This window comes from Hemiscyllium ocellatum, chromosome 17 (genome assembly GCF_020745735.1).
Source record: "Hemiscyllium ocellatum isolate sHemOce1 chromosome 17, sHemOce1.pat.X.cur, whole genome shotgun sequence".
NCBI classification, from domain to species: domain Eukaryota; kingdom Metazoa; phylum Chordata; class Chondrichthyes; order Orectolobiformes; family Hemiscylliidae; genus Hemiscyllium; species Hemiscyllium ocellatum.
The window spans coordinates 42290076-42308631 of record NC_083417.1 but is presented as its reverse complement, the minus strand read 5'-3'; the positions used below and the strand labels follow the sequence as shown (position 1 = coordinate 42308631).

Sequence of the window (18556 nt, the reverse complement as noted above, 5' to 3'; positions counted from 1 at the left end):
AACTTTGAAGTGTTGTACTGTAGGCATCACCTTCAAAAAGAGATTGATATATTGGGTAATGTTCACAGAAAAGTTGCAAACAGCAATGTGCACATTTCATGGGAGAAAAGATTGAGGCTAGAGGAGCAGCCAAGGTGAGGACACAATGTCAGGCAGTCAGCATCACATAGTGGAGAAAACGAGGTGAGGAGCTGGTGAAAGGCAGTCAGAAACGTCTATAGCAGCAGCCAAAGGGGGGACACAATATCAGGCAGTCAACATCACCTCCAGGAATGGGCTTTACCTGTAGGATCAGCTGAGGTGAGGGCCCAATGACAGGAAGTCAGCATCACTCAGGGAGGAAAGTGGTCTGAGAGCATGAAAAGTTTAAGCAGGACTCTGTGCTCTGCAGTCTGTTCTCTGGGGGACACACTGATACAGACAGTGACTGTGCCTGGAGGACCATCAACTCTGTTCTTTGGTCTACCCAAAACCTGTTGGTCTTCCAGAGCAAGGAGTTGGCCCTGATTGAATGTTGCAGACTGGCATATTTTAAGGTCCAGGGTTACATGCTGAGGGTCACACTCTGCCGAGGCACAGTGGGGAAAGCCTACTGTTTCAGATCTTTCTGCCAAAGTGGTAATGAGGTCTTTTTAGTTGTCAATCGTCTCAGTGCCTCAAAATGAACATAAATTGTTCCCTGCATAAGTCAAAAATGTCTTTGTTTTTTGCAACTGAAGCTCTGAAAAATGTCAAAATTCCAATGCTTTTTTTGTTTCCTTCCTCAGCAAAGAGTGTACAGAACTGATTTAGAATCTTTGTATCTACTTATAGATGATTTTTATGAATAAAGTATGTTTGAATAAAGTAGACAGCCATCAGAGAGAATAACAACTGCATCAGGGTTTGTTCTGGGAACTGCTTTCTGTAGTTCACTGTTACTTTGGTATAGGGTAAGAAGTTGTTTGGCAAGTAGCAGTATATTTTTGGACTATTCTAGTTGTAATAAATAATTTCTAAAATTACAGAATGGCGGGTGTTATAACAAGCCCAGAAATATAGAAAAGCTTTGCTTTTAATTCCAAAATGTGTTTTGTTTTAAAAAGAACACTGCTACTGAGAGAGAAAAAGTATCCTAAGGATCTTAATGCAGTGACTGTCTGGCAAAATTCTGTATGAATCTCCAGGAATGTCGCATATTTATGTCAGGGAAGCTTCAAATTGGGAGAGATTTAGGATGGGATAGCAAGTGGACTATCTGTGCCCCCCCTCAACAGAAAGCCAGCTTTCACAGACATGTCAGTTTTACCTTTCACAAATATTCAAAAGCAGTGGCTAAAAACTGAGTGCATGTCTCGTCTGCATTATTGACTGGATGTCCTAGTGCATGGACGAAAGTGCTCTGAAGGCCACAGGTTTGAAGTCGGCCATTCTAAGCACAACTGTGGTACATGCAAAGTGAAAGAAATGTGTCTCTCTCACTCTGAAATTTGGAATTCAGTCACTGTTGAAAGGAATCTGAACAGCAGATTTCCGCTAGCCTGCAAAGCCAGGATCTCTACATCAACTGCTCAACTGTTATCGCCACACACTAGTATCGCTCAATAACAACCTTAACAGAGAGTCATCCTGCTGTTCAGGATGAATTAGTTAGAGGCTGGCAGCCTCTAAGTAAGCACAAAGTGAGTGCGCACTAAGCAAGCAAGCTAAGGGTCATAGGATGCATCCCGTACAGTTGCCTTTGTCCCTGTGCCAAAGCGACCTGGCAGAACTATGTATGCTCTAGGTATCCCTGAGTTTCAAAGTGAAATGTTGAAGGGCTGAAATGGTGTGAGATTTGGTCTAAGAGCTGGAGTTGTGAAGTGGTGAGGCTGCAGCTTGCCTAGGCTGACTGTCATGGACAATGGGGTGAGAAGGATGGTGTCCATGGAGTACATGTGGACATTGTGCTGGAGATATATTTGGATGGCAGCCAGGGCAATCTGTCAGTGAGCTATCATTTCCAGATACCTGCTTTCATGTCAGAAATTTGTACTTGTTTCTTGAGGAAGGAGAGATTTGGAAGTGGCATGTAAAAAGACAACATGGAGTACTGCTGAGTATTCTTAGAAATAAGAGCACTCAATAGCACGATTCTGAAGTTGCCATTAAGGCTTAAGGGGAAAGATTGCAAAATGTTTTCATGTCAGGATTCTAAGATTTTTTTTCCGTTCTCTTCACATATTCCAAAATATCTCACTATTGCATGCACACGCTAGACTGGGGAAAATTCCACTCAAAGTGTTGGGTGAATATCGACTGGATAATAGCAGTTTCTGAAGTTAATGATAAGAATAGAGATAGACTATTAAATTATGTGACAAACCTGTCAGGATGATGCTGTGTGTGAAATGCAACGAGCTAGATTTGGATGGTTAACAATAGTGAATCAATATCTTTATCTTTGGCTCATTTATGCCCTTTGAGAAAAAGAAATCTTACCTAATCTGGCTTACATGTAATTCAAGAGTACAGCAATAGGGATGATTTTTAACTGTCCTCTGAAGTGGCAGAGGAAGCCACTCATTTCAAGGCAATTAGGGATGGGCACAAAGGATAAACCTCTTGTCAGAGGCATGCACATTTCAGCAAAGAATAAAAAAACTTCGACTTTTAAGCATTGTGACATGAAGAAATGTTATTTTCTTCTGTACTCTACACTGTGTTCTCACTTAAAAGATGCAGTGGTTTGCTTCGATTCACTGCCAGAGAAAAATGTATATATTGAAAAGGACTGGTGAAAGCTGTTTTCTGGCTTCTTGTAACATTTTCAATTATCTGAATACTGCTGTTATTACTGAAAATTTGGAATACCAACTTTCAGTATTTGACCTTGTTTATTGGGCAGACTAATACACATACTAACTGGGAGCAGATCTCTGCATAAACTCTGAGGTATTTATCTTGTGACTCCTCACACAAGTGAATGTAGTCTCTTGTCGGTTGAAAGCAGAAATTAGCTTGTGGAGTATTTTCCGATTATAATTTTCTGAATTGTTAAAAGAGACCAAACCAGGGCTGACCTGCTCTTCTATTGTGGCCTTTTCATACCTCAATACTTGTGACATTGTAGTTTTCAGTTTGTTTTTCATTCTACTTGTTTTTTTTCTCTCTGCTGTATTCAAAACTCTTCCTCTTTTAGTTTTCCCCTTGTGCACTCATAGATCATTTTTTATATTGTGTATTTTCTTATGGGGCTAACTGAAATCTTCCTTGGAGAATGCCACCTCTTTGTCATAGTGACATTTAAAAAGTAAATACATTCATTAAAAGAGAGTTGGTGCAGAAGGGATATGCTCTATTTCGAAGCAGGAAGGTGAGGGAGAAGGTGACTAAAACTTTTTTGCACAAGAGTACCACATGACCTCTGTACTTGACCAATTTGTTTACTCCCTTTTCTCTCTCCATCATTTATTATCCTCATTGATGTTCCTGATCCCTTGTTTCTGCTGAATCTTTCCTCTGCCAATTGAGTAGCCACTGTTCAGGCTTTGTGTCAGTTGAAGTGACAAAACTGGTATGAGTCCTTGTCCAAATTTGACAATGCACACCATTTGTTTTTCACTTTGATTAAAGATGAGTCACTTTGCATTCGGTATTTGATTCCCCACTAATACGGCTTTTTTAAAGCTCTCATTATACGATGGCTGTATCGACTTATTCCATGAGCAAATGACAGGCAATAACTATAGAGACAGCAAATCATATTTTTGAGCAGGGCTTTGAATTATTTTCATCTATTTTACACTAATGCATATACCACAGGCCTGAACCAAGTAATTGGTGTGACTTACATTTCACTTTAAAAGTTGCTGATTATGGAAGAGTGCATATTTAGCTCACAGATGTAAATTACAGTTTACTTGGTTGCAGAGTTATACATGCCAAACATTTTTATGTTGGGTTCGAAGTGTTTGCTGATGCTAACAACTGCCTATAATTACTGACTGCAATGGACTCTTCTCTTTTTCTCTCATTTTGTGCATGTGCAATAAAAAGGCTGGTATTGAAAGGATACTTTGCTTGATACTGCTTTGCATTTAATATTCTTTTTTCTTTCATACAGTTCTTTCCAGTTTTATGTGTAGCTGGTATTTTTTAATTGATCTTTTTAAAAAATGCATTTTGCGTGTCAGCAAACGCAGGTTTTTGTGTTTTGTAACATTTGGAGTCCCCTTCATCCCCCTCCATATCCCTGCCATACCATATTCAAAAGAATAATTTAGAATTGCATCTGTCACGATAGTGATGGGTTAATTTCACATTCCATCACCAAGTTTTAATACCTGGGACCTTCAAGGCATAAATATTTTGCCAACAGAAGACAATGACTTAAGATGTCCATAGTAATCAGCTGACCACGTTATTTAGCCACACTTCATGAAGCCAACATGGATTAAACTAAACTTATCTGAACTGAAATAAGCATTTTTACCAAAGCTACTGAAAATATTACAACCAGTCAGGATGAAGCATCTCATATCTTCTAATCTGATTTATGTCTGTGTAATACATTTCACATAGCAAAGAAAGATATTGAACAACATAGGGATTCTGTCTATCGAGTCCACACCGACCCTCTGAAGAGCATTCTACCCAGAATCCTCCCCCAAATCTGTAACCTTGCATTTTTCCCATGGCTAATGTACCTAATTTGCACATCTGTGGGAGGAAATCAGACCACCCAGAAGAAATCCACGCAGACGCAGGGAGAATGTGCAGACTCCACCCAGGCACCTGCCTGAGAATGGAGTCAAACCCGAGTCCCTGGTGCTGTAATGCAGCAGTACTGGCCAGTCATGCCTTGAAATTGTAGAGCTCAGGAACAAGGAACTCAGATGTTGGAATGCACAAATTAACAGTATTTCAGCGAGCTACTTTTCATTGAGGAGGGCAGGTGGATTTGTGGCTAGAATGAACTGGAGAGAGCTGGTTATAAAGAAACATTAGATCATCGAAACCTCAAAAGGCAATAGAATGATTTGCTGCTGCTGAGGATAGAAGACATCATTGTAGTCTGTGTGTGTATATTGCTGATGCAACTTTTTTGTTTTTCTCAGTATGAGCTAATAACACAACTGTTCTTTCTTTCACTCAAGAAAACTTTTAGCTGCATCTTTTCTGTTAAAATACACATTGAGTACTGATATTTTTTATTAACGAGAAGTATAATCTCCTCATGCTAAAAAGAACATGAAATTGTTCCAGAAAATAAAGACGTTTAAAATGGAGAAGCATATTCATCCTTCCTTACCTGGCAATAAACCTTCTGGTTCAGAAAGAATTTAAGAGGTTCAGTGATAGGATTCATCAATTCATAAAAGTGCATAAATACGTTCTCTGGTTAATTCTATTAAACACAAAGGTTAACATCCCCTATCCTCCCCAATTGATTGCTTGTTAAACTGTAATTTATTTTTGCTCGATATGCAATCAAACCCTAATTAAAAAGCAGTAGTTGGAATGTGGTTAGATAAGATCATAAGATGTAAAAGCAGAAGTTGATACTTCAGTCTGTCGGGTCTACTCTACCATTCAATGAGATTATGATTGATCCATAATCCTCAACTCCACTTTCCTGCCTTTTCCCTATAATGCTTGATTCCCTATCTCATAAAAAATCTATGTGTTCTGGGGAGAAGTGCTAAAACATGGAATATTTGGCAATTAAAGTTGGTGGCGAGAGGAATTAGACTAATTATAACAATAGGGGCAAGCTTTTTATTGAATGGTAGAGGTCTTATGGCACAATGGGAGTGTCGTTCCTCTGGAGAATTGTTGTCCAGGTCTGTCCACCATCTTCCATTCCCCCTGTGCTGTTCGTATTAGTGATCTGCTCCGAACCCTGTCGCTCAGCTTAACTTCAATCACCAACATTTCTGCATTTGTAATGGCAAACCTACTGCTACACACACCTGCCATTTCAAATCCTTTGCTGCTGTATTGCACGTTTGTGTTTGTACATCCTGGTCCTTTAAACTGCTGCAGAAGGAGATTAGTGACCATTTCCAGCAACAAGCTCTGAATATGGAATCTTCTAGCTTTTGAATGTTGCCCAAGTATTTTCAATTAGTGACGCAGAAAGTTTTGAGCCAACAGGTTTCGCCCAAAAAATTTCATGTTGCTCATGTTCAACGAATACGGTGCAATGTGTAATTTGGAAATATAATATTCAGTGATTGGAGCTTTGAGTATGGGGTCTTCCAGAACATATGACCAGTGATCCTAATGTATAATTGTAATACTTCATAATTTAATTTGCACCATATTTACAAAGATTTCATGCAACAGTAAAACAGCTTCCCTTTATCTGCGAGCAGCTATCATTAAAACATGTGATTTAGACATACTTCTGATATATCTGTCACCATTTGGTTAAAATATTTGAAAGATTGGAGAAAAAGTCAAGCCACACTTCAATTTTTTTTTGGTTTTCTTTTGTTTATATACAGGCATTTATAAGACCTTTTCGAGAGCATCATATTGACCCAACTGCAATAACAAGGCATGACTTCATTGAGACTAACGGTGATAACTGTATGTTCACTATTATTCCACTGGCCCATATGACCTACAAGTTTATCACTAACAGTCCAGGTGAGATTATGTAACTCTTTATTGTGATGCCATTTAATTGGATAAAAAGATCTTTAAATTTCTGAGCATTAAAGATTCCAAATCCAATCTCAATGTTCTAATTACAAACTGCACAGATTGTGAGGAGGTTATTGGCACTGTAATTAGAAGGATTAGTTGATGTTTCTGTCTGGTTTCCTCTCTAATTCATGGAATGTGGGTGTCAATAGCTTTGCCAGCATTTAGATTAGATTAGATTAGATTAGATTAGATTACCTGGAGTATGAAATTACTACCCATTCCTAATTAAGCACTAATCACATTGCTGTGGGTCTGAAGTCGTATGTAGACCAGACCAGGTATGGATGGCAGATTTATTCCAGATTTTTATTGAATCAAATTTTACCATCTGTCATGGATTTGAACCCAAGTCCTCAGAACATTGGACGAGATTAGAAGCAAAATCAGAAGTTGCTGGACAAATGCAGTAGGTCTAGCAGCACCTGTGGAGAGAAAGCAGAATTAATGTTTCAGGTTAGGTGACCCTTCCTCAGAACTGATGGTGTCTAGAAAAATGTTAGTTTATATGCAGAAGATAGGATTGGAGGTGTGACAATATAAGGAGTAAATGATAGGTGGGAGTAGAGCCCTAAGAGAAAAAAAGAACAGTTGGACAGACAAAAGAGTGGATAAAAATCTGGGTAGGAAGGTGAATAGCTATTATTTGGGACTGTTGGTAGCTACCAATGGTTTGTGTGTAATAGCAGACCATGTGATAACAAGGTCTGGTGTGTGGGGGTTGGGATAAGGACATGGGAGAGCTGAAGCCCTCAAATTGTTGGACTCAATATTGCCCAGAAGGCTGCTGGGCCCCCAAGCAGAAAATGAGGTTCTGTTTTTCCAGCTTACACTGAGTTTTGCTGGAGCACTGCAGCAAGCCTGAGACAGAGATGTTGGCCAGGGAACAGGGTGAGGTGTTGAAGTGGCATGCAACTGGAATCTCAGGGTCAGAGCACAGGTGTTCCATGAAATGGTCCCCCTGTATATGCTTCGTTCCCCCAGTATAGAGGAGACCACACTAAGAAGTGAGTGCAGTAGACTAGATTGTGCGAAGTGCATGTAAAGTGCTGCTTCAGGAACTGATTCTGGTTTGGAAGCTGGAAGTGCGAGTGGGAGGCTTGAAGGGCCAGGGTGGTGGATCAGGGTGTAGTGAAGGAGGTGTGGTAATTTCCAATCACCCTTTCGGAGATGTTATTACACAACTCTGGAGCAGGTGGGATCTCCTAGCTCAGAGGTAGGGATACTACCACTGCACCAGAAGAGCTTTTGAGGAGGAGGTGGAGGAGAAGAGGTGTGGGTATTACTTTATTTGAAATCAGCTAGTCTCCTGTTGGTGAGAAATAATTTTAGATGGTGCACCAGTGACTGAGTACAATATTAAGTTAGCATATCCCTGGCTATGAAGTTAGAATGATCTTTGGGAATCAAGTTAAGCCTCTGCATGGGCCCACTGGTTGGGAATTTTGAGAAAACTGGAGAGAAATAAATTGCAATTTGACATTGCAATTTTTTCTTTGTTAAAAGGAAATTTCCCATTGGGCTAGAGACTCTTTTTGGAAACACTAGATCGAGAAACTGTGGGTGTTGTTTTTGTTCCCACCCTATTCCAGTTCTTTGGGCTAATAAATGTGCAGATATTGATGCTGGGGCCTGGAGCCTCTTAATTGGGCAGCTGGCCAGATCATGACTTCACTAGAAGTCCAGGTAAACTTTAACTCTGGAGCACTTGAAAGGTCAGAATTCATTGGCGAAGCTTTGTACCAGATGTGGCTGTATTTTCGACCTCTATCCTAATATGGAATGAAACACTTGGCAGCAGCTGTGAAGCTCATAATAGTTTAGCTGCTAAGACATTCAACAATTCAAATGTTGCCAAAAAGACCACGCAGTATGTGTAGCACCAGTCAAATATAAAGCAATCTCTGGGCTAGAGCCTCAACTGGGAGTGCCTGCATTTTTGGATAAGAGTCTGCTCGCTTTCAAACTCATGAGAAAGAATTAAAATACAACTAATTATGGAGGCTGTCGTCTTGTCAATCATGGTGACAAACTACTATGTTTACTTCAGAGGCTGCAACAAATATATTTTAATGAGCATATTTTATTTAAGTTTTGTCACGTCTGTGCTTTGAAGTCTTTATTTTTTAAAGCAACTTTACCTTTTTTTTGTTTCACTTTTCTTTTGACTATTGTTATGATTCATGAAAGCACTGATATCCTTATGGAACTTATTTAACGGATATTAGTTTGTAGATGTTCAGAAGAAGAGATTTTTTTTGTGTCACGCTACCTAAAGCTGCACCATAAGTGTAAGCTGGTTCAACCGTAGTTAGCATTATCTGTTTAAAGAAACAGTGTACAGGGCAGTGCTCTTTCCTCACGGAGATGAGGTTAGCATGTAAACTTGGATCATGCTTTTCCTTTAAAATGTAAACAATGTACTCCCAACATGTGGTTTTAAGTAAGTTAAGTGATGCACTACAAATTGTGGAATTGAATTTTTGTTCTCAATGTATTTTTGAAGATATTGTGTATTTTTTCCACTTCTATTGTGGTGACACTCTGCTCTTTTATCGCCCCGAGAGTGGCCTTATGTTGTCAGACTCCTCCTCTGACATTCAGTACTGGATGAGCTACAATTTCCACTATTGAAGCCTCAGGAAGACCAGATTAGTTGTTCCTCTCACTCTATACCTATGCCACTGATATCATCCCTATCCTGCCCAAAGCCTCATGTTAACTCAGACTGTCTCTGAATTGTTATACAGTGTAGAGAAAAGGTCTTCTGACCCACCATGTCTGCGCTGATTGTTCGGAATCTGGGTGCCCCTTCTGATCCCACCTGCAATGAGCTGTTGCAAATGGGCAGCATGGTGGCTTAAGCACTGCTGCCTCAAGCAGCAATGACCCAGGTTCGATTCCAGCCTTGGGAGACTGTGCAAACTCCACACAGTCGCCCTGTGTCTGTGTGGGTTTCCTCTGGGTGCTACAGTTTCCTCCCATAATTCAAAGATGTGCAGGTCAGGTGAATTCGCCAGGCCAAATTGCTCATAGTGTTTAGGGATGTTTAGGTCAGTTGCATTAGTTAGGGATAAATATCAGATAATAGGGTACGGGAATGGGTCTGGGTGGGTTACTCTTTGGAGAGTCAGTGTGGATTTGTTGGACCAAAGCGCCTGTTTCCACACAAGGAATTCTATCAGCTTCCACATTTATAACAACATCTACCTTCACACTTACCTCAGCCAGATTTCTTCAGAAAACCTCATGCCTTTTTTTTAACTCCACACTTGCTAATCCCATTCTCTTCAGGCTGTTTTATCTTCCACCCTCCAAACCCTTGTAAATTCAGCTGTCACTGTTCAATCCTGCACTCGTCCTGCTCATGTCTGCCCTGGTTTATATTGGCTTGAGAACATACATTGGTTCCTGGTCTTCCAACGCCTCAGATTTCCAGCTGTCTTTCTGCTGTTCAAATTCCTTACTGACATTGCATTTCAAGTTGTCTATAATCCAGTTGAGGCATATTGCTTTTGAGAACGCACTGTTTCTCAGGTTCCTTCATCTCACCTTTTTGAATTCTAGCCTTCTAATCTCTGTGCCCTGAAATTGCTTCTCTTTCACCGCTGAAGACCTTTTAGAACTTTGATCGATCTTTTTATCACCCTTCCTTGTGGTCCTTCCTTTCACTGACTGTCATTTTGTCACCCTGGTGAAGCACCTTCAGGGTGATTTTTTATATTCAAGGTACAACGTAAATGCAGTTATTGTTATTAATGGTGGTGATGTCCTCTCTGAAGATTGCTAAGATAACCTGACATCATCTGGTGATGCAATCTGTGTCTGACACAGATTTGAAATTTCAGACTGTTCTTTCACTTACTGCATTCTCCAGTGGGGTTTGTAAGCAAAACATATAGGATTCTGCCAAAGCCCATTTTGGAATAAGCAAAACCACGGTTAAACAACAAATAACCTGCAGATGCAAAACTATTGAATATTGTCAGTAAGTATGGAACATTTCAGATTCCACCTTATTTAATGTTATTCTGCTGCATCCATGTTAATTTATAAAGTGTTGAGTAGCTGGGGTTCCCTGCATTACCATCTGCTTGAAAGAAAAGGCAAAGAGAGACATAAAAGCCATTCACAATTCATTCCAAATACTCAGTGGGGGTTATCATACTGCCGACATTGCAGCGTTACTCACACCCCTTCCAAATGCTCAACAGGAGGACCATCACGCTGCCATCATTCCAGATTGTTTGTGCTCACAGCCATTCCAGATTGTTTGTAAAACCTTTCATTTATATGTAATCAGACTTCAAACAAGCAATGCTATATTTTCGCTGGCTGAGAGTGTGGATGATCCTGAACAATTCTGGTTCTGTTCCAAATCTGCTTGGTGTGATGTACACAATTATGCAGCCCATGAACAGTAAGCTCATTGGAAGTGGTGTGGCTTTTAAAAAAAAAAGTAGTGTGGATATCAGGATGGGTCACTGATGTACTGTGAGACATCATCACCTGTCATAAAGTTTTATTTTAGCTTTGCTTGTCTTTTTCAAGTTAACTTTATTGTCAGTCTGTAATTGTCTTAGTTCTGAAAAATCTATTTCTCTTTTTAATATTAATGACCATCATTTTTTTATCCAAATATATTTATTTATATTGCACAGATAATACCTGGTTTCTTCTTGTTAGAACAGTTCCACCAGGGAATATAAAGTGAAACAAAAAGAGAAATAGATTCAGAAGAAACAGTTATAGACTGATAATAAAGTTAACTTCACGGCAGGGGGAGTGTGTATATGTGAGATCAGTACTCCGGTGTTGTCGAGAATAAGTTCGTTTCACATTAGGAAAAGTCTCAACCAGTTACATATTTCTTTGGAAGCCACATTGTACTGTAAATTGGGACTCTGGTTTCTGGATTTCAATAGAAATGGACAAAAACATGTATTTTTCACTTACCTAAAATATGAACATATAAATACCAAAAAAAAGGGAAGGAATTGGAACTTGACTTGAACACTGCCCTCCAAAAATCTCGAAATCTTGGAGAGGATCAATTGCACTATTCTCCTTATTAATTGGCTTGTTGCCCATCACGTTGGTCTTACGCTCCTACAGTTTCATTGGTACTAGTCACAATGCAATGGTACAATTCCCCCAATAACTTTCTCTCCAATGTTGTTATGGTTAACTGCAATATGCTCCTAGCTTTTTATCCTTCATTCATATTTTGTGCTTCAATAATAAGCAATGAATCAGTTATTATTTGTATAACAATGGTAACTGGCTCTATCCTTTGATTGCTGTCCAATAGATTTTGTTTTTGTTACTCCACTGCTGCACTGCCACCCAGCATCAATTTTAGACCAATCAGAGTTTCTTGCACTTTATTATTGGCAAGATTAAAACCAGCTTGTTTAAGACCGATCAATATCATGCATCCATTTCTCTGATCTCATCACCCTGTCAGGCCATCTGCAAAGCTCAGTCCGGCAGTTACATGTTGCTTGTCCCTGGACAAAGCTGTGAACCTCAAATCCACTACATAGCCAGGGCGCACTCCCTATGCCTCCAAAAGACCTTTCATCTCTGAATGTGTTAATCTTTTGAATTCCTTCCTCACTGACTGTCCACAGAACACGCTTAGTAAAGTTTCACTGATCCAGAGCATGGTGTCTGCATCCTAACTCACTCACCTATCGGCCCAATTCTTACCAGGCTTCCCATTCTCAGCAGATCAGTTTCAATTTCATCATCCTTCAAATCCCCCCACTGTCTCTTTCCATACTATTGCCAGAGTATTCTCCAGCTCTCAGTTCCCTACTCACGCTCTTTTCAATTCTGGACTGCTGCTTGTTGCTCTGTTTTACCCACACTGGCATTAATTCCAGTTGTCCACCCCAAACTCTGAAGCTCATTTCCATTTTCAAAAGCTTTCATAACCTTTACCTTTTCAATTGCACCCTGAGCTAGCAACCCCTTTTTATTCCGGTTTGGATCTAGTACCTAACTATCTGAGATCTGTTTACTTTATTAAGTGTAATATGCCTTAAAAACTTGTGTCTAAATGCTCTTTGATTAATACCCCCATCTTTGATAGGCTGTTAGAGTCTCTAGTACTATTTTAACCAGATAGGTTGTAAAGTATTTGGACACCTGCATTTTCACACAAATTTATACTTCTTTGTTCACCTGCTATATATGCCTGAAATGGTGTCTTTAATGCACTGCTCTTCTTTGAAAGACTCAGCTGGAGATTGGAATTGAGTGAAATGGAAGGATTTGATTAGCATTTCCCATTCATTGATATAGTGTGTTGATATCCCAACCTGGGGTGCCATTGCACTGCAACCTGATACCAAAAAAATTAATCAAAAGCATGTGAAACAATAAAAAAACAGCCAAGTAAACTGCAGATCACATATGAAAGTAACCTTATCTTTATAGACATGATTGTATGACAAAGGACATTTGCCGTAATATGGGCTGGCATTCGTCTAGTTTGTTTGTTTGAGATATGTAAATTGGATCCATGGAGATGGGCCTTATTAGAGATTGGCAGTGATTCAGTTTGTTTATTCAGTAGAAAGAATCAGAATGTAAACTGGAGCATGGAAATATCCTGGCACTGGTCTCGTTTGTTTATTTGCTTGAAAGACATATTGTAAGATGGACCTCCTCACAAATCTTGTTTATTTGAAAGGCATATACACATGCTTATGTTCTGTTTGTGAGCCAAGTGCCAGAGCACAGATCCTGTGCATCTGGCGGTAGCCCCAAAATAAACTTGTTGAATTCATCAAGGCCATTTCTTTAACTACCTCTTTCCTCTTGCAGGTCCTCAAAAAAAAAAGCTGAAGTAATGACTTTAGGATTGCTGCAGGCTGCATAAGACCCATGCATTGGGAGCCAGCAGTACTAATGTGACATACCGGCAATATAAAAGGAGCTATAATGTAAGCCACCCCTGCAGGGATGGGTCTTACTAACAATAGCTGCTTGTTTTATTATTCTAATGCATTTCAAGTATTATAAAGAATCCAAGGCATGTGGTTTTTAAAGTATGAATTCTTTTTATACTTTGTATTTACCAAATGCTGTCTTACTCCTCTTAAAGAAGGACCAAGCTGTTTAATTTTGAAAGGTTATTTGATTTATCATTGTTCTCCTCTACAGTATGCAGTGTGTCATTGAACCTTTTTTGTCCTCCCTGCAGAAGTCCATTTAAATAGCGGTCCTTTGGTGAAAGCATCTCCCACAGAAGGGGATGGGTAGTGGTAATGAAGCTGGCACTTCTATCAGCATACTGTGTTCAGAGTGGTTGCTGTGGAAATACTGGACTTGCACAATCAGATCAGCTGAGTAACAGCAGTTCAAATGGACTCATTGTGCCAGCAGATGATGTCAGTTGATAGAGGATTTTAAAAGCTCTGATAGTTCAATGTGAGCGGCTGCCAGCGAATCGCTAGCAGTGCGTGATATTTCTCACTTTTATTTTTAAACGCTATCTGAATGATTCAAGGTAATCTACTCCTGCATAGTTGAACCCCGCTAATCACATTTTAACAATCTTTCCAGTTCAGAGCGACTCGTGAGACAGTATAGTAGTAGTAGTTCAGGTCACACAGGAAAATTGGGGTGAGTCCTGATGCCATTTCCTGCAAGGAGCACGGGGTCATATCCATTGGCCCATTAACAACCAACAGGGGATGCATTCTGAATCAGATGTCCAGCTGCTAAGGCCTTTTTCCCAGGAGATGAGCATCCAGATGGTGTTGTTTGAATTCTGTTCCCTGGGGATAATCCCGTATGTGCTTGGAAAACTGATTCACCACATGTTCTTCCTCCCCTCTAGTTTCAAATGGACTTTTGATCTGACCCCCTTCTGTCTCCCAGTGCTCTTTGCAGGAAACATTATTGAGACCCCCCAGTAAGCAAAACCTATGTAAAAAGTCGGTGCTGTTTTGCCTGCAGTGCTATGGAATTCTTTTATCTAGCTCCCAGATGGGAAAGTGGAGATAATATTGGTGGTCCCGTTCCTTCATCTTTCTGTGCTGACATTACAGAATTGAAACGCCTCACAGACTTTTACAGAATTTTGCAGCAACTCCCCTCCTGAGGATAAACCTCACTTTCAGAGTCAGGTCTGCTTTCAAAAAATTAAGAGCAGCATCATCTTCAGTAATGTCTGAACACTAACTAACTGCCAAGGCGGGGGGTGGGGGGGGTGGTTTGAATCACATAGTGTATGAGCTTTGTGTAAAATGATTTGATGCCTTTTTTCACTGAGAGCCAACAGCTCAGCAGGCATCAGACTTCTCTTCAAGCGGGGAAGTGTTTGAAATTCTGGATCGAGAGGCTTCATCCTTCCAAATTCCTCCTTTTTGGTCATTCCAAAACATTCAAATAATCTATGGGGACACCTACTGAGAAAATCTATGGGATCCTGAAAGAGGTCAGCAGTCATACAAAGTGAAAGCTGCAGTTGCCTGTTGGTATTTTGATCAGGCTTCTTTGAAACTGGGAGCGAAAGAGTTTAGTAGATTTTATTTTTCCAAATTGGCATTGAAAACATAATTAATTTAATTCTGAATGCAAACTCAGAAAATCAGCCCCATTAAAATCAACACATTGAGATAATTTTCACTTGCAGTTGGGGAAGTCATTGCCTGACCTTCATATTCCCACATGGAAATGAAAATCAGGCAGATTTTATTCTTGGCGAACAATTGGCTTGCTGCCTAAGTGGTGAAGGTGAAAATTCCCTCTGTTGATTCTATAAGCACTTAAACCTGGCTCCCGGTGATCATTGAGGATGTGACTTTTGGCAATTAACAGGAGATGCATAGCACTTCTGGTCTGGTTACAGGACAGGGGTGCAGCAACACTGAAAGATAGATTCGTTGAACTCAACAAATCAGTACTCGACAATTCCTATGAGGAGTTTCATTGGTTACAATTCAATACTGAGCACCAGGTGTTTCCCAATTTACCCGTGGCATCTCCTGATGCTGCTCTCACTCCCCCCATCCTTACTGTTTGTGACTTCCCACCATTGCTAATCCATTCAATACCTACTGTTCTCTACCCAGTATTCCTGCAAACCACCGCCATTATTCTACTGTGGCTCACCCCTTTCAGTGCTTCCACAGCCTCTGATTTTCTCAGTCCCTCCAAGCCCCACTATTGCCCTTGGATCCTTTAACTCTTCCCATTAGGTTTTGCTGACGCTGGCATTTCAATACTCCTTCATCTGACATGGGCAGCACTTGTATTCACGATCAAAGTGTTATTGTGTGCGAGATTATTGTGTTTTCTGACCCCCAGAGGGATTTGTCCCAATTTACATGATTCAAGCCACAAGCTTTTTTGTGAATTAAAAAATACGTACCATTTATTATCGTATGCTTGTACCAGAATTTTAGAATACATTATGTCTCACACACTATAAAATGCACAAAGATTTAGGTACAGAGGAAGTGAAAAATTACAATTATCGTTGGGAATTATTTCAGTCCCTTCTGTAGCAGGCATGTCATTTCTCAGATGAGCTGATACCTTTTCTGAAATGGCGGTCAGTAAAAGCAGAGAGTTTGCCGTAAACTGCAAAGACTCCTATAGTTGGTTTACTGTGAAGCCAACTCTCAGTTAAAGTTAGATCAAGTTGGAGTAGAGGAGAAAGTGAGGACTGCAGATGTTGGAGATCACAGCTGAAAATGTGTTGCTGAAAAAGCGCAGCAGGTCAGACAGCAACCAAGGAACAGGAGATTCAACGTTTCAGGCATAAGCCCTTCTTCAAGAATAAGTCCTGAAGAAGGGCTTATGCCCGAAACGTTGAATCTCCTGTTCCTTGGATGCTGCCTGACCAGCTGCGCTTTTCCAGCAACACATTTTCAGCTCAAGTTGGAGTAGAGTCCATCCACAACTTTAAGGCCTTTCTTAATTCTCCTCGTTGTGTAGTTGACGTTCAGCTAGTTTGATGGCTTTCCAGTTGGTCTTTCAGACGGTGCCCTTTGTGGTGTTCAGTTTCAGAACAGCTTGTCCTAATATCTTTAACAACATGAATATACAAGTAAATGAAAACAATAAATATGATTGTCTTACCCCTGTGAGTCCAAATATGACGGCATGTTTGCCAGTAAACATCCTGTAATGTGGCTTTTTGCACCTTGGGTATTGGGGACAGTATTATCTTTGTGTTTAAGATGAAGAACTATCATAATGCAATAAAAAGTTAATGATATCCATTTCATATTCTTACAGCAACCATTGAGTTTAATATCTCTGTTATCCATGGTGAAGTATAAGGATGGGTTGGCTAGAATGTTACAGTCCTCTTTGTTAACAATGAGATGTGTGAATTTCACAAGTAACTTTGGTTGACCATAGTTACTGTATGTAGTTGTCATATTAGATAACGGGATTGTCGGGAATCAGTATGCAACAGTGAGATGACAACACATTGACATTCACAGTTAAAACGAGCTGAAAATCATTTCAGTGTTGGATATTGTGTAATTCCATTAAGTGGGTTTACACCAGGGCAGGTTTGATATCAACGGCAAGTGGGTGATAATTAGGAAGAGTGGATTGTTCTGTTAATTGTCGGGTGTCAACCTGTGAAAAGAGAGTGATTTTTGGGCCAACATTCTGAGGTAGACTTTTACGCAAGTATGTACAGTAATTAGGTATTCGCTTGAGTCAGGTTGTCAGTTTGCTCAGGTTTGTTTTCAGAGGTTTTGTCACCATGCTAGGTAACATTATCAGTGAGCCTCCAGTGAAGCATTGGTGTTCTGTCCCACTTGCTATTTATGTGTCTTGGTTTGTTGTGGTGGGTGTTATCATTTCCAGTTCTGTTTCTGAAAGATTGGTAAAAGGGATCTATATGTTTGTTTATGGAGTTCCAGTTTGAATGCCAGACCTCTAGGAATTCCCGCACGTATCTTTGTTTGGCCTGTATCAGGATGGATGCATTGTCCCAGTCGAACTGATGTCCCTCTTGGTCTGTGTGTAAGGATACTAGTGATAGTTGGTCATGTCTTTTAGTGGCTAGTTGGTGCTAATGTATCCTGGTGGCTAGTTTCCTGCCCGTCTGTCCAAAGTAATGTTTGTTGCAGACCTTGCAAGGTACTTTGTATATGATGTTTGTTCTGCTGGCTGTGGGCATGGGTTCCTTTAAATTCATCAGTAGTTGTTTTAGTGTGGTAGTGGGTTTGTGAGCTATGATGATGCCGAGGGGCAGGGTAATCTGGTGGAAATCTCTGAAATGTCTTTGATGTATGACAGGGTGACAAGAATCTCTGTGTGTGTTGTGTCTTCCTGTTTAGGTCTGTTGTGCAGAAATTGGTGGACTGTGCTTATCAGGTACCCGCTGTTCTCGAATATATTGTATAGGTGTTTTACCTCGGCTTCTTGTAGTTCTGGGGTACTGCAGTGTCTTCTGGCTCGTTTAATTAGTGTCCTGCTGCAGCTCCGTTTGTGGGTATTGGGATGGTTGCGTGTGTGTGTGTGTGTGTGTGTGTGTGTGTGTGTGTGTGTGTGTGTGTGTGTGTGTGTGTGTGTGTGTGTGTGTGTGTGTGTCTCTTTCATGTAGACGCTGGACTTCACCTTTGAATTGGCTTTTCGTTCTCCCATGACATCCAAGAAGGTAAGTCGTTTATTGTCCTCTTCCTCTTTGGTGAGTTTTATATGGTGAGGATGTTGTTTATGTGTTTGTGGATTTCTTCCAGTTTTGTCACATTTTGTGATAAAACTGTCATCCACATAGCAGACCCAAAGTTTAGGCTGGATAGTGGGCTGAGCTGTTTGTTCTAACCTATGCATAACTGCTTTTGCTAAGAATCCTGATATTGGTGATCCCATAGGCATCCCATTGGTATGTTTGTAT

The 18556-nt window shown here is 40.3% G+C and overlaps 1 protein-coding gene across 1 annotated transcript in view; it reads left to right on the top strand.

Moving 5' to 3' along the window:
* The window catches only part of si:ch211-212o1.2 (uncharacterized protein LOC492735 homolog), a 138604-nt gene that overhangs the window by 96882 nt on the left and 23166 nt on the right, over positions 1-18556 (top strand). Inside the window, exon 4 of the mRNA XM_060837703.1 lies at positions 6471-6615. Coding sequence (XP_060693686.1) covers positions 6471-6615 — 145 coding nt within the window. The remainder of the gene's footprint in view (positions 1-6470; positions 6616-18556) is intronic.